Below are 13,667 nucleotides of genomic sequence, written 5' to 3' on the forward strand. Positions count from 1 at the left end.
TTAGGAGGCAAGCGGATGAACACGGTGGACGGCAAGAAGAGGGTCTTGTTTAGCCCCCTTGGGCTTCAGCAAGAACAGCTCGTAAGGATGGCGAAGGAAGTAGCCAGAAGTCAGGAGGGTGAAGTGGCGGCAGGAGGCCACCTGTGCAGCGCTCCCAACCGGAGGGCAGTGTGACCTGCAGTGTCCAGTGAGCGGGGAGAAGGGAAAGTGAGGACAGAAAAGCTGTCTGTTGACCTCAGAGGTCACGGGATGGCCGGTGCTCAATGGGAATGCTGCTTAGATGGGGCCGAGAGGTGGGAGCTGCTGGCACTGGGTGGAGTGGAAGTGGAAGAGCGAGGACTGAAGCATGTCGTGCCCCAGGAGGTTGGTAATGATCCGAAGCCGAGAGGGTGGTGCGTTTGAGAAGGCGTCTTTAAAAAGAGGGATATTTTACTGTTTCACGAATCAAGACCGTGGGAAAAGGACAGTGAAAGGTCTCCCTTCCACCATGCCCCCCACCACCTAGCTCCCCATCTCCTCCCACCTTCCCAGTTGGCACCTGCGGCTGCAGTTTGCATGTGACTTTGAAGATGTGTGTAAGAGGGGAGAGTCCTGAGTCTGTTGCAAGAAAGAACCAGTAAAGAGGGGGCGCTGGAAGGTGGCTGGTTAGTGAAACAGCCGTGCGGGGTCAGGACCCGGGTGGGGGCTTCTCCCTCGACGGCCCCGCTCTGAGGGAGAAGGTGGGCTGGGGAGCAGCTGGCTTCCATTTGTAGGAGGGCTGGCAGGACAGAAAGAAGGATGTGGTGGCCCCTGCCATCGGAGAGGCTGGGCACCAAGGAGGTGGGAGAATGTAGTCACCAGTAGGGTGTCTCGGAGGAGGCGGCGGAGAGCTGTGTGTCTGCCGCTGGCAGGAGCTAGCCCCGGGATTCCCAGCAGCTCCCGCTCAGAAAGGCCTGAGCCAGGCTGCCCGAAGTGCTCCCGGGCCAGACCGGGCAGGGCCCTGGTGGCTCATACTGAAGTGTTCTGGTGCAAATGCAAAGGATGGAGATTCGAGCCAATCCAGAGGTGCTGCGGGAGAAGGGCCTGGAGGTGAGGTTCCCTAAGGAGTACCGCCCCGAGGGACCGTTGGCTGTGTGTCAGAATTGACTGGGCGGCCAGCAGCAGGCCAGGGTGTGGCCCTGAGGGCTGCTTTCTTCACTAGCAGTTAGCCTTTGCCTGCACCTCCATAAGTACATCATGGCTTTCGGTCCATGCAATCACCTGGCGAGATGGATACTGTTGCTAGACCCAGTTTTCAGACAAGGAAACTGAGGCTCAGGGAGATTAAGTAGCTTGCCACTTGTACAACCCCAAAGTCACAGCCCTGGCTCTCAGCCCACATCTGTCCGACTCAGCGCCAGTTTCCCACCTCCCTCCTCTCCCGGCGTCCTATCCTCCTGAGCTCTGCTAATTTAGCATGACGGCCTGGGAGGTGCATTTATGGAAGCGCCGGATCATTTGACAGGCCTCTTGCAAGGAACGGCTGACTTTCCCCGACGTCCCTCTCGCCTGGGAAGGAGGCAGCGGCCCAGAAGTGCTGTCTCCGGAGGGAAATTGACATTTAGAGCTGGAGTGTATAGTGAGATGCAGACCAGTGCGCTCCCGCTCCTTCTGTCTGCTGCCCTTTCCTCACCGTCACAGCAGGGGTGAGGAAAGGCGGCAGGGATTATTAGCTGCGCGGCCTGCACTCCTTGGCTGTGCCAGAGTGCGGGAGAACATAAAGCCCAGAGTGTCGCGCTCACTACCCAGTTAACACTCCCTGTGTTAGAGTGGAACTGCTCCCCAGGGCTTTTGTGACTCTAGCCTTTACAGAAGCAGATTGCCAGGTGTAGCTTCCGCCGCGCTTCCGAGTGGGTTTAGAGCCAACCTTTAGACGGCAGTCAAGCACCTTTGTGCTGGCCGCCTCACTCCTCCATTCTCTCTGAGAACCGTAAATGCACGCAAAACGTAGAGACCAATGGAAGGGAAGATTGCGTGGCACTGACTAGGACTTCGGGAAGTTCAGCAGAGGGGCCTTGGATGTGGCTTGTTAGAGGAGGCAGGTGTCCTCGCCAAGAAAAGGCCCCAAGGAGTTTGGTGGAGGCTCGCTGTTTTAAAATGAACTGCTCCGGACTCCTGCACATCCTTGAAGTGTCCCCAGGGATTTGAAGAACATTGGTCAGAACTTAGAGTGCTTCAGAACAAAACAAGATGGCGAGGCCTCTCACTGTTCAGGGTTGCAGTGGACCTAACTTTTACCTTCAGTTCTCCGTCCAGTGCAAGAACCTCTTCCAGCACTTCTGTCACAGGTGGTTGTCCACATTCCACTGGGTTGCTCAGTACTTCAAGAGACGACTGTTCTACCCGCATCCCTCTATATTGGACCAGTATGGTTGGCCCTCTGTGTCTGAAGTCTCACCTTCACAGATTCAACTCACCATGCATTGAAAATGTTCGGGGAGACGGAGCAATTAAGTGGTACCCCAAATTGTAAAGCCGTAGCCCAAACACTAAACGGGAGTGTAAAGTGAAATTATGTATTAGGAATGATTAGTCATTAGAGGAGAATTCTACTGGATGGTGTGTGTAGGTGATATGCTAATTCTCTGCCATTTGACTCGATGAGCATCTGTCGATTTTAGTATTGAGGGGGTCCTGGAACCAATCCCTTACAGATAGAGAGGAATGCGTGTGTCTGTGTCTCTGTGACTGAGTAATTAGTGGACTATCCCCTGGGTCACTTTCAGATTCCCGAAGTGGGAACTACAAGCCAGAGTGTACAGAAAGGAGCCAGGTAACTAAGGGTGGGCCTTGGCACTCTGGTAATCCATTCCTTGATGGATTCCATGGCGATTCATATGCCAACTCCTAAGCAGTGTGAAAAGAGCCCTGGTCACACATTGGCCTGCTAACTGCAAGGTCAGCAGTTCGAAACCACCAGCCGTTCCGTGGGAGAAAGACAGGACTTTGTACTTCCATAAAGAGTCGTGGAAACGGGGGCAGTTCCACCCTGCCCTACAGGGTTGCTGTGAGTTGGCCTCAACTTCATGGCAGTGAGTTGGGCTTTTGGAAACTGAACAGAGCCCTGGTGATGGCACTGCCAGGTAAGCACCGGGCTGCTAACCGCAGTGTCCGAGGCGCAAATCCACCAGCTGCTCTGTAGGAGAATGAGGAGGCAGGCTGCTCCTGTAAAGATTTACAGCCCCAGAAACCCTCAGAGCAGCTCTGCTCCGTCCTCCAGGCCACAGTGGGTCCAAACAATGCGCGGGCAGTGGGCCTGGCCTTTGGCAAGCGGCATGAAACCCACTGGTGCTCCGGCACCAGTGTCCACAGAAGGGCCTCTGTGGGCTAGCCCAAGTAGTGACCTGCCACAGGGTGCTGATGGCACGTGTGCCCTGTCGCCGCTCTCGCAGTCCAGGGCCGCGCGCCAGCTGATGGAGAGGACGCAGTCGTCCAGCATGGAGACGCGGCTAGACGCCCTGAAGGAGCTCGCCAAGCTCTCTGCCGACGCGACCTTCGCCACCGAGTTCATCAACATGGACGGCCTCGCCGTGCTCACACGCCTCGTGGAGAGTGGGACCAAGCTCCTGTCCCAGTAAGTCTCTCAGAGACGGGCCCTGGGCCACAGGGCGCCCTGCCCGAGTCTCCTTTCCCACCAACCCAAGAAGGTGCGCATGAGAGCCTCTTGTTTCCTGAACCCTGCGCCCAGCACGAGGGGTGCGCTGTGGCCGCTGAGCTGATTCCCACTCTCAGTGACCCTCAAAGACCGAGCAGGACTGCCCATGGTGTTCCCAAAGCTGGACTCTTCCTGGGCTCACGGTTCAGTTCGCAGCCACGTACCTGCAATCTCGTTGAGAAGGCGGCTCAGGCCCTCAATGAAGGACTGGAGCCCAAGAGCCCGTGGCCAGGTGTCGGCGCGTACTGAGCCCAAGAGCCCGTGGCCAGGTGTCGGCGCGTAGTGAAAACGGGAACTGCCCACGCAGGGAACAGCACGGCCCATGGCAGGCCCCCTTCCCTACCATACAGGCGCCCGACTGCCTCACCCACTCCTGCCCGGCTGTGGTGCATGCGCACACATGAGCACTCCGGCCCCATCTCCTCGCCACGAGTTTTCCCTGGGGCTGTAGAACTCTGCTGGCCACCAGCCCATTCTCGCCAGGTGGTAGGCAGGCTGAGGTGTCCTGGGTCCTGTGTAACCATGCGGAGCCTGAGCTGGCCAAGGACTCAGAAGTCCTCTGTCGGCCACTGCCTCGGCCATCGAGCATTCCACCAAGCCGAGGTAGGAATCATAGATGGGTGTCGTAAGCGTCAGATCCCAGAGCCACTCTGGGGCCCTGCTGCCTTGGGCTGGCCTCAGTTTCCTCTTCTCTGATGGGGAGTGGGTGCCTGTCGGGCCACACTCTGTAAATGGGAAGGTGGCCTGTTAATACAGCACTGGGCAGACGTCAATGGGAGGAGCACAGGGGAGCAATCCTCGCTGCCAGCACTGGGGTGCCGTCTCTGCACACGCTGTCATCCGCCCCCACCATGGCGTTGGGAGGGGCACTCTGGGAGATTAGCCAGTTTTACATGGCAGGAAGTGGGAGTTCAGAGACTTGAAATCGGACCGGTTGTCAAATGGCTCAGTAGGAGTAGAGCCCGGGTCCAGACCTTGCCCTCTTTCCCCTGTGCCATGGGCTGCAGGTTTACGTGAGGAGGTGCCCCTGACAGATGCTGGGGGTCACCCCGGGAAGGGAGGTAAGACAGTGTGCAGGGGGAATGCCACCTCTTCCTCTGGGGGACTCACTCCCCGGGGTTCCGGAGGCACGCAGGCCTGTGTAGCTCTCCGCCCCTTCTGCCGGCTTAGCGTGGCAAGCTGCCTGCACCGTGGCTCGCTCCCTCCTGGCTCCCTGGCCTGACTGTACTGCTGTGTGTGTGTGTATGTGTCTCAGTTACAGTGAGATGCTGGCATTCACCCTGACTGCCTTCTTAGAGCTCATGGACCACGGCATCGTCTCCTGGGACATGGTGTCCATCACCTTTATCAAGCAGGTGAGGCCCTCCACGTCCTCGCACTCTCCTCCTTCAGCTGCCGATTCTCGGCACGAGGGGGCGTCGGGCAGCACACTCATTCCAGTGAGGGTCCCCGGGGCCAGAGGCCTCCGCCTCCACCTCTGCCTCTACCTTCCAGGGGCTCCCATGCTCTGGGTGGCAGTAAACTAGCTCCCTCCCCCTCCCGCACCCTTAAGTCTTCCGAGCTCTCCCTTCTCTTGAGAGAAAGAATATGCATCTCACTCGCCTCCCATTTGCCAGCCTGAAAGGTGGTCTGATGGAGCTGTCAAACTGAACTCAGCAGGCAGGCATGGGGCTAAGGGTGCTTCTAATTCGCTCTCTGTTCTTCGACAACAAAGAGTGGCCTCAGTTCAGAGACCTGAACTGAAACCGGTGAATCACATGCCCCCTGGCCTAGGGCCAGTTTCCCCGAGCGAATGTGGGAGACTCCCTGCAGCACGGGTGGGAGTTGAGAGAATGAGCTGAGCCTGTGTCCAGGTGATTGTTGCAGTGGCAGAGGAGAGGGGTTAGCTGGTTGGAGAGAGAGAGAGAGAGAGAGAGAGAGTATGTGTGTGCGTGTGCGTGTCTGTGTGTTTTTTAAAAACTCCCAGGACCTGTAAAACTCTGTGTACTGCACTCAGCTTGTCCACACCTGAACCTTTCTTTTGAAAGCAGGACCGGGGTCCCCGATTTTGAGGCAGCTCGGGGAGGGGCATGTGTGAGTGATTGGGAAAGGAGGCATCCTGCCTCAGGGTACCCAGCAAGCAGGGGCCAGCTGCACAGATTGGGCAGGAGGTGACTGCTAGTTTGTCCTTTTTCTTCTCCAGCAAGGAGTCCGGGTGGTATCTTGGGTACAGTTGGGCTGCTAACTGCAAGGTCTGAAGTTCAAAACCGCTCGGTGGGAGAAAGACGGGGCTTTCTTGGAGTTAACAGGCTCGGAAACTCTCAGGGGCTGTTCTACCCTGTCCTGTGGTCCTGACTTGGCATCGACTCAGCAGCACTGAGTTTGTTTTTTTGCTTTTCTCCAACAAGGGGCCGTGTCAATACCGTGCACTGATCTAAAGGCGTGAGCCCTAGATCTGCTGCCCAGGTGGAGGCGTCGGGCCTGAGAGGAGAGCCTCCCCGAGGCCTGATGTCCACCCCCCAGCCACCCCTCTCCTGGGCCCCAAGCTCCCAGTGACTGCCCGCTCTGGTTCAGATTGCAGGCTACGTGAGCCAGCCCATGGTGGACGTGTCCATCCTTCAGAGGTCGCTGGCCATCCTGGAGAGCATGGTCTTGAACAGCCAGAGTCTGTACCAGAAGGTGGCAGAGGAGATCACCGTGGGACAGCTCATCTCGCACCTTCAGGTGTGAGTAAGGACCCTGCCCGCCCCACACTGCCCCTTCCCCTGCTTCAGTTCTCTTCCAAGCAGCTGGGCAGCTTGTTCGTCCCGCCACGGCCCTGCCACGGCCCCCTCCGAGCCTCGCCCACAAATCCCACCCTGCCTCAGCACCTCCCCAGCTCTCTTTTGCTCGGAGGGTGAGCAGTGCTATTCCCGCATCTCCGGTCGGGCCCTGGGAGTGCGGTCAGCCTCTGTGAGTGCCCTTCTGTGAAATGCTGGGTTTGCAAGGCCGCTTGCCCCCGTTGAGCCGTGAGCTCCTAGAGCATGGGGACCGTCCATTGTGCGGCCCAAGCTCAGAATTCAGCAGCAGCTCAATCAGAGTTTGTTGAATGACTGCTTACCGTTTAGTCACTGTGGTGGAGGGTAGCACAAGGTACCCTGTTGACCCGCGTCCAGGATGAGACTGGCTGAAGCGGGCCGAGATTCTCGGCAGTTTGGAAGTTATGTGGTGCTGCAGTCACCCCCAGGTTGTGGTCTGATCACCTCCGTTGTAAGGGGTTTAGGGTGGGGTGTAATGCCCTTACTCGGGATCTAGGGTACGTTTCCCTGGGGGGGGGGGGCGGCCTGCATCACTTTGCATCTTAAAAGAATAGGAGGAGCGAGAAAAGAGCCGGGAGGGAGGGGCCTGACTACGGCCCAGAAAGAGCCAGGAGTGGGGCTTGCTCGGGGAGCCCAGGGTCCCTCCACAGAGAACCTCCTAGGCCCAGGGGAAGATTGATGCCAAGACGCAAGAGCTCTTCCAGGAACGCTGGCCTCCAGACACTGAAAGGAAGCGAGGACTGTCCCCGAGGCCTGGCACTCTGAATTTTAAATTCTAGCCTCCTCACCTGAGAGAGAATGAATTTCTAACGTTTGTTAAGGCCACTCGGGGTCTTTATTAGACACCATGCCCCCTCCCTGGCCTGGACACCCACCAGCCCCTTAACCAAGAGCCCCCATCAAGATCAAGAACAAGCTCACTGCCTGGCAGGTGAACACATCTTGTCGAGGGGAAGGGCTACCCCAGGCTTACAGGGGCTTTTCATTTTGTTTGCTTTAAAATCAAGTAAGACAAGTTAGTAGTCAGTCAAACCAGAAAAGGCACAAAGAGTCGGCGAGCTGCCCATTATCTCACTCCCAGGTGTTGTCAGTGCAGCGTTAAAGGTACCCCCCCCCATCCTGGTCTCTAGGTATATTTTCAACCAAATCAACATCTGACTGCAAACATTATATATACCATTTTTTATATTAACTATATCCTGAACATTTCCTCGTGTCAAAGATTCTCTTAAAAGGAAGTCCAAGTTAAAATCCCCGTGATGGCTGGAGCCCTCCCTGGAAAACTTAACTCTGCCCTTTGGGGGGTCTGCAGCTTTGCGAAGTGTGTCCCTGAGCCCCAGCTGAAGGACATGCACCCTCAAAGGCGATTTCTAACAGCAGCTTAGGATTCCCAGCTCTAGGAGGGGCTTCAGAAAGTTCGTGGGGAAATTCCGTTCTCTTCTGTTTCTCCACAGCCTTTTGAAGTCCACTCGTCTATCTAGCAGAGTGGCCAAGTGAACAACCGGGTGCTTACATTTGTCTTTGTTTTTCAGTGAAGCCCTTCTGTATAAACCTCACACACCTCTCTGAAGGCTTGGGTAGGACAAGTCCCCGTTGGGGGAACTGCTGCGTCCAAGTGCGGCAGCTTCGGAGGGCTTTGAGAGGACCGCTTGGTCACGCTCCAGGCGTGGCTTGGCCGCCCCTGCTAAGGCTGTGCACAGGTGCGTGCGGGCGGGCGGTGGTTCACTCTCCTAACCTCCCGCGGCCGTCTCTCCATCCACACAGCTCCAACCAGGAGATCCAGACCTACGCCATCGCACTGATCAACGCGCTTTTTCTGAAGGCTCCTGAGGACAAGCGACAGGTCTGTGGCTGCCTTTCTGGGCTTTTCCATCGGGCTCTGTAAAAAAGAATTCTCACCTCACACACACCCCCTCCTGCCTCATTTGCTGGGCAAAGAGTGGAAATCCAGCCATTTCCCCGAGAATCCGCCCTCTGTCCTGTCCGTCCGTCTGTGGCGGGAGCCCCGGGGTGGGTGGCGGGGAGGGGAATCGCCTGGGTCTTAGGTTAGAGCGGGGCCCAAGAACCCACTGCTATTAAGACCATTCCGACTCATAGCAACCTTGCCGGAGAGAGCTGCCCCATGGGCTTCCAAGACCGGGACCTCTGTGGAAGCAGGCGGCCTCAGCTCTGTCCCCAGGGACAGCTGGTAGGGTCAAGTCACTGGCCGTTTTGGTTTAGCAGCTGAGCGCTTTAACCACTGCACCACCTTGACCTTGACTCCTGAAAGGGCCTGGTGGTCAATTGTTTCCACTGTGTGGCTCCTGAAGTGTGTGAACAGAACTCTCCCAGTGTGGCTGAGCACCGCTGTTGACGGGCCAGCTGCCCTGAAGCAAACCTGCTTTACGAACGGGCCTAATTGGACCCTCATTTGCCAATACCCCCGCTAGCAGGTCAAGAAGGGCAAGGGGAATGTCTGGAACCCAAGGGGAGCTAAGCAAATGAGGTTCTTACTCAGAGAGGGAGTGGAAGGTTTAGCGCTGCATTTCAGGTATAAAAGCTCTGCCTCTCTGAACCTCAGTTTCCTCACTGCAATAGGGAAGCAGCCCCACCTGCCCTGAGGACAAGCCAGACCCCTGTTGGCAAATGAGAAACCTCAGCACCTGTTGGGCAGTGGGATATAGCCCACCGGCCGGGCCACTACTGCTCAATGCTCCGAGTCTCAGCTTCTCTTTCATGGGAGACGACCCTGGAGGGGCCTTCCAATACCAGCTTTCTGTCTCTCTGTGGTAGCCCGCACAGTAACAAAAGTGGGCTGCCAATTCCCCTTGCTGTCATGGGTGCTGACGAAAAGACATCAGGAGGGAGGCCTGGTGGTGCAGCAGTTAAAACACAAGCTGGGCAAACCCACCAGCCACTGGCTGGGCAAAGACACGTGGCCGCCTGCTTCCACGAACATTACCGCCTTGGAGACCCCAAGGGGCAGTTCTTCTCTGTCTGGTAGGGCCACTGTGTGATGGAATCACCTCGACTGGTGTGTTTGTTGTTGTGTCAGCTGTGGTGGTCCTGTCTGCTGAAACCTGTGTGGGGTCATGCACCGAGTCCTGCCTGGGTGACTCTAGTGGGAGGACCAGGGGCCTCCGTGGTTCTGCCTGTCCTTGTCTTTCTTGGGTAGCTCTGCTCTGTGAGCCTCCCTCCCCGGTCCTTGTTGAATGCACGCTGAACGCTCCTCCTGCCGTCTGCTTCTCTCTGTGCTTTTGCTTCCTGCTGGCAGGACAAGCACCTTCACCCTCTAGACCTGCCTGCCACTGTAAGTAGCCTCGCCGGGTCTCGTGGTCTCGTGGAGATGTTCGGGCGGTGTGGTCCGGGCGCTAAGGGGAGCCGGGGCCCCTAGGGCGAAGTGGATCCTTCTCCCAGGGGATGGGCCCAGTCTCCCATTAGCCACTGACTTTGTCGGGGCTCTGTGGCTCAGCCAGGAGAGGTGAGAGCCAAAGCTAGCCAGTGACTTTGATCCCAAAGAGCCCCCAGGTGTCTCACCTTCCCACCAACTTGCTGGAGTGAAAAGCAAGAGGAAGCCCAGCAGGCTCTGGTCTCCTACTAAACCGTGGGAGTGCGAAGAAGAGTTCAGACAGTTGACAAAAGACTTTGAAAGCTCCTTTTTTCAGTTCGTGGTAGAGCAGTCAGCTCTGGGAGGATATAAAAGGAGATGAGCCATTTCCCCCTGGTGTAAAGCTTCCATCATCAGAGCTACAGACCACTGTCAGTTATCCACTTTGTGACTTGTCCACAGCAAGATTTAATCCCAACCACAGAGGCGCTAGACCGCCTTCCAGCCGGTGCGTCAGACGGAATGGACTGTGGCCAGGCCTCTAGACGGCAAGGGGAAAGGGCTCTCAGGCCAGTGCTCACGGATCCTGCTCCCCAGGGGAAGGCGGCCCCTGGTTTAGAACTCTTTCCTCAATGGAGTTAGGCCTCCGTGGGGACAGTGAAGTCATACCACTTAACATTAGTAAGAAATGACGGCTGGCATTGGAAGAGGAGAGCGAAGAGTTATGAAGAGCTATCAGGGAAATTAAAAGCTTAGTAATTTGAGACCATTTTGTTTAGAGGGAAATAGCTTCCCATTTCAATAGCTCCCCCGGGTATGATAGTGTCACAACACAGAATAGTCACTAATGTGCTTTTTGATGAAGCCCAGGCCTTGGCAGTGATTAAATTGTAATCATGGCAGTCTCTGCAGACATAAAGAGATACGTAGAACGTATTCTTAAAATATTTGCATAAGAATGGCCGGGATAATGCTTAGTTCTGAGAAGACCCTTAAAGCGTCCCTCTCTGGCAGACCTCGCTCAGGCAGGCAGGAGCCTTTCTTTCTTTCGAGAGTGTGCCCGGCCAGTAACGCACAACTCTCTGAGGTTGAGTCAAGCATCTCTGTCTGGAGACAATTCCCCGAGAGTGCCCAGCACCCTGTTCTGTGGCCCCATCAGAAGTGAACCGTGGGCTTCCGGTTTCAGCGGTCCCTGCCCAGCTCGGGTGGCATGGCAGCGGTCCAGGTAGACAGCAGGGACCAAAAGCCTCTCCCTGGTGTGGGGCCTCAGCACTGGGCAGCTGTCTGACCGCTGTCTGTGGCTAGGCCCTCGTGCAGCTCCCTGGTCCCAGTGCAGCCGCCAGCCCCAGCCCCCTTGAGGTACGGCCATCCAGTAGTAGCCCACTTGCCCACTTTTATTTGAGCGGGAGAAACACATCGAGAAGATAAAAAGCCCCCCTTGATGACGACAGCTTCCTCCTCTGTTGACCGAGGTGAGCCTGCGCCTGCCTCACACTGGCTTTCTCTCTGCCCCCCCTCCAGGATATGGCCAACGCGTTTGCCCAGAAGCACCTGCGCTCCATCATCCTGAACGTAAGTTTCTGGAACGCACCGTATTGGGGCGCTGTTGTTGTGTTGCTGCTATTGATGGTGGTGGTGGTGGTTGTTGTTGTGATGTGCCGTCAGGTCAGCTCTGACTCAGACTGACCATTTGGGCTACAGCAGGAACTGCCGCCCCGCCCCGCGCTCACCATCCTGGTTAGGCTTCAGCCCTTCATGGTAGCCTTCTTGTCAGGGGCCTTCCTCTTACTTCGCTGCCCCTCCGCTCTACCACACACCATGTCCTTCTCCAGGGACTGGGCCCTCCCGACAACACGGCCAGCGTGCGTAGACGAAGCCCCGCCATCCTCGCTTCTAAGGAGCACCCTGGCTGTGTCTTTGAAGGAGGAATTGCATGTTCTTTTGGCAGTCAGTCCCTGGTACTTTGTCCATGCTCTTCACCGACACCATCACTCCCATGCCTCCATTCTCCTGCAGTCTTCCTGACTCACTGTCCGGCTGCCACGTGCCTGTGAGCCCAGTGAAAATCGCTCCCATTGCTGGTACTCGCAGTGCCTGCTCTGTGATGATTGGTATAGGGATTTACCAGTCGGTGCTGAACGAAGCTGAAGGGTGTGTTTCCCCAGCCCCCCAAAACAGCGATGTGCCTAGGAGGCTGCCCCAGCAACACTGGCGAGGTTGGAAGACCGGCTATCCTATTTTTTGCTCCACAGCTGCCCGGGTTTTATCCAGAGGGAGCGTAGTTTAAAAGGCAGACAGGAGAGTAATTCACTCTGCTAGCACTGACAACAGTGGCTGTGACGTCGAGGGCATCTTGACTCTCAGAGCTGCTGGCTCAGGAGGAAAGGTCAGCACTCGAGACAGCAGGAGCAACAGGCAGGCCTGCCTGGAGGCCAGCGTGGTGTCCGCAGCCCTTAGAGCAGCGGTTCTCAACCTCTGGGTCGCGACCCCCTTGGGGGGGGTGTCAAATGACCCTTTCACAGGGGTCACCCGATTCATAACAGTAGCAAAATGACCGTAATGAAGTAGCAATGGAAATAATGTTATGGTTGGGGTGGGGGGTCACCACCACAGGAGGAACTGTATGAAAGGGTTGCAGCAGGAGGAAGGTGGACAACCCCTGCCTTAGAAGGGTGCCAGTGGGTGAGCCCCAGGTGGTACAGGCAGCCCAGGAAGAAAAGGAATCCTGTGGGAGGCCCGGTCCAGCTGGGCCGGGGAGCCTGTCTGGTGGCACTGGAGGGCCAGCAAAGAGCAGCCCACGTGGGCCGCAGTCTTGTCCCAAACAGCAGCTGAGGGGATTGCAGCCAGGTCACGGGATATGGTGGTTGACTTTTAGGAGAACCCTGCTACCAGGTCTGTTTCCTGCCGGAGGAGACGAGAGTGGGGCTGGGGCGCTAGAGGGCTCTGGGGGGCCTTCGAAGTCCCTGTGGTGCCCAGGAGGACCATGTTTATCCGTTGTCAGAAACCAGCATGGAAACCAGGAGTCCACAGATGAGAAACCAGGAGTCCCTTTGGGCAGGAGCAGCGATTCTGCATGTGGCTCGGGTGGGAGTCAGGCCACCCCCACCCGCTTGGGAGTCGCTTTGATGTGGAGCCATTCACTGCCCTTCGCGGGACTTTGATGTGCTTGGCAGGGTGTTCCCGAGAGTAGGATGCAGGGGGACTGGTATCCCAAGTCAGCTAGGCACACATTTGGAGTTGAACAGGAGGCTGCTGTGAGCTTGCAGAGCCGGCTGGCTGGCCTGACCCTGCAGAGCTGCCTCCCCATACTGGCTAGAGGGTCCCGGGAGCAAATGTCAGTCTGTGCTGGGCATGCTCAGGGACCCAGGCCTTCCTGTCTCCACCCCAGCAGACACCCTCTCCACACATGGGGGGCTGCCCCACAGAGGGCCTTTTCATGTACCTTCACGAGGTTGGGGCTGATTTCCGGACAAACCTTGGGAACAAGCAAAAATTCCAGTGAACAGCAGGTCCAAGGTGTACCCAGAAATGGTTAGTGGGCTCCCTGAAGTCTAAGGATCTGAGACCCGCCAGAGCCCAGGCCTTGACCTTCCTGTGAGACTTCAGATAAAACCTGGGAAACCTGAGCATGCCAGCCTGGAGCCGTATCTCTCTGAGCCATTGCCCGCCAGACTCGTTCATTCTCTCCTGCCCACAGTGCCAGCAAATTGGAGAATAGGATGTTACAGTGAATGGACCCCCCCTGGCCTCCCTCCTGAGCTCTTTTGGGGATTATGGAGAGAGGGGAGGAGGGAGGAGCAGAGGCAGACAGGCAGGAGTGACAGAAAGCAGGGGACAGAGGAGACAGCTCTGAGGGTGGCATGGAGGAGGAAAAGCCGGGGACTAGACAAAAGGAGCGACATCAGTGGGA

At 56.9% G+C, this 13,667-nt stretch overlaps 1 protein-coding gene across 2 annotated transcripts in view; it reads left to right on the forward strand.

Annotated features, from left to right (window-relative positions):
- The window catches only part of ELMO2 (engulfment and cell motility 2), a 39,480-nt gene that overhangs the window by 13,618 nt on the left and 12,195 nt on the right, over positions 1-13,667 (forward strand). For both annotated transcript variants that reach the window (XM_075528665.1, XM_075528666.1), the window contains exons 6-10: positions 3,411-3,592; positions 4,929-5,028; positions 6,227-6,378; positions 8,215-8,293; positions 11,279-11,329. In XM_075528665.1, coding sequence (XP_075384780.1) covers positions 3,411-3,592; positions 4,929-5,028; positions 6,227-6,378; positions 8,215-8,293; positions 11,279-11,329 — 564 coding nt within the window. The remainder of the gene's footprint in view (positions 1-3,410; positions 3,593-4,928; positions 5,029-6,226; positions 6,379-8,214; positions 8,294-11,278; positions 11,330-13,667) is intronic.

This window comes from Tenrec ecaudatus, chromosome 12 (assembly GCF_050624435.1).
Source record: "Tenrec ecaudatus isolate mTenEca1 chromosome 12, mTenEca1.hap1, whole genome shotgun sequence".
NCBI classification, from domain to species: domain Eukaryota; kingdom Metazoa; phylum Chordata; class Mammalia; order Afrosoricida; family Tenrecidae; genus Tenrec; species Tenrec ecaudatus.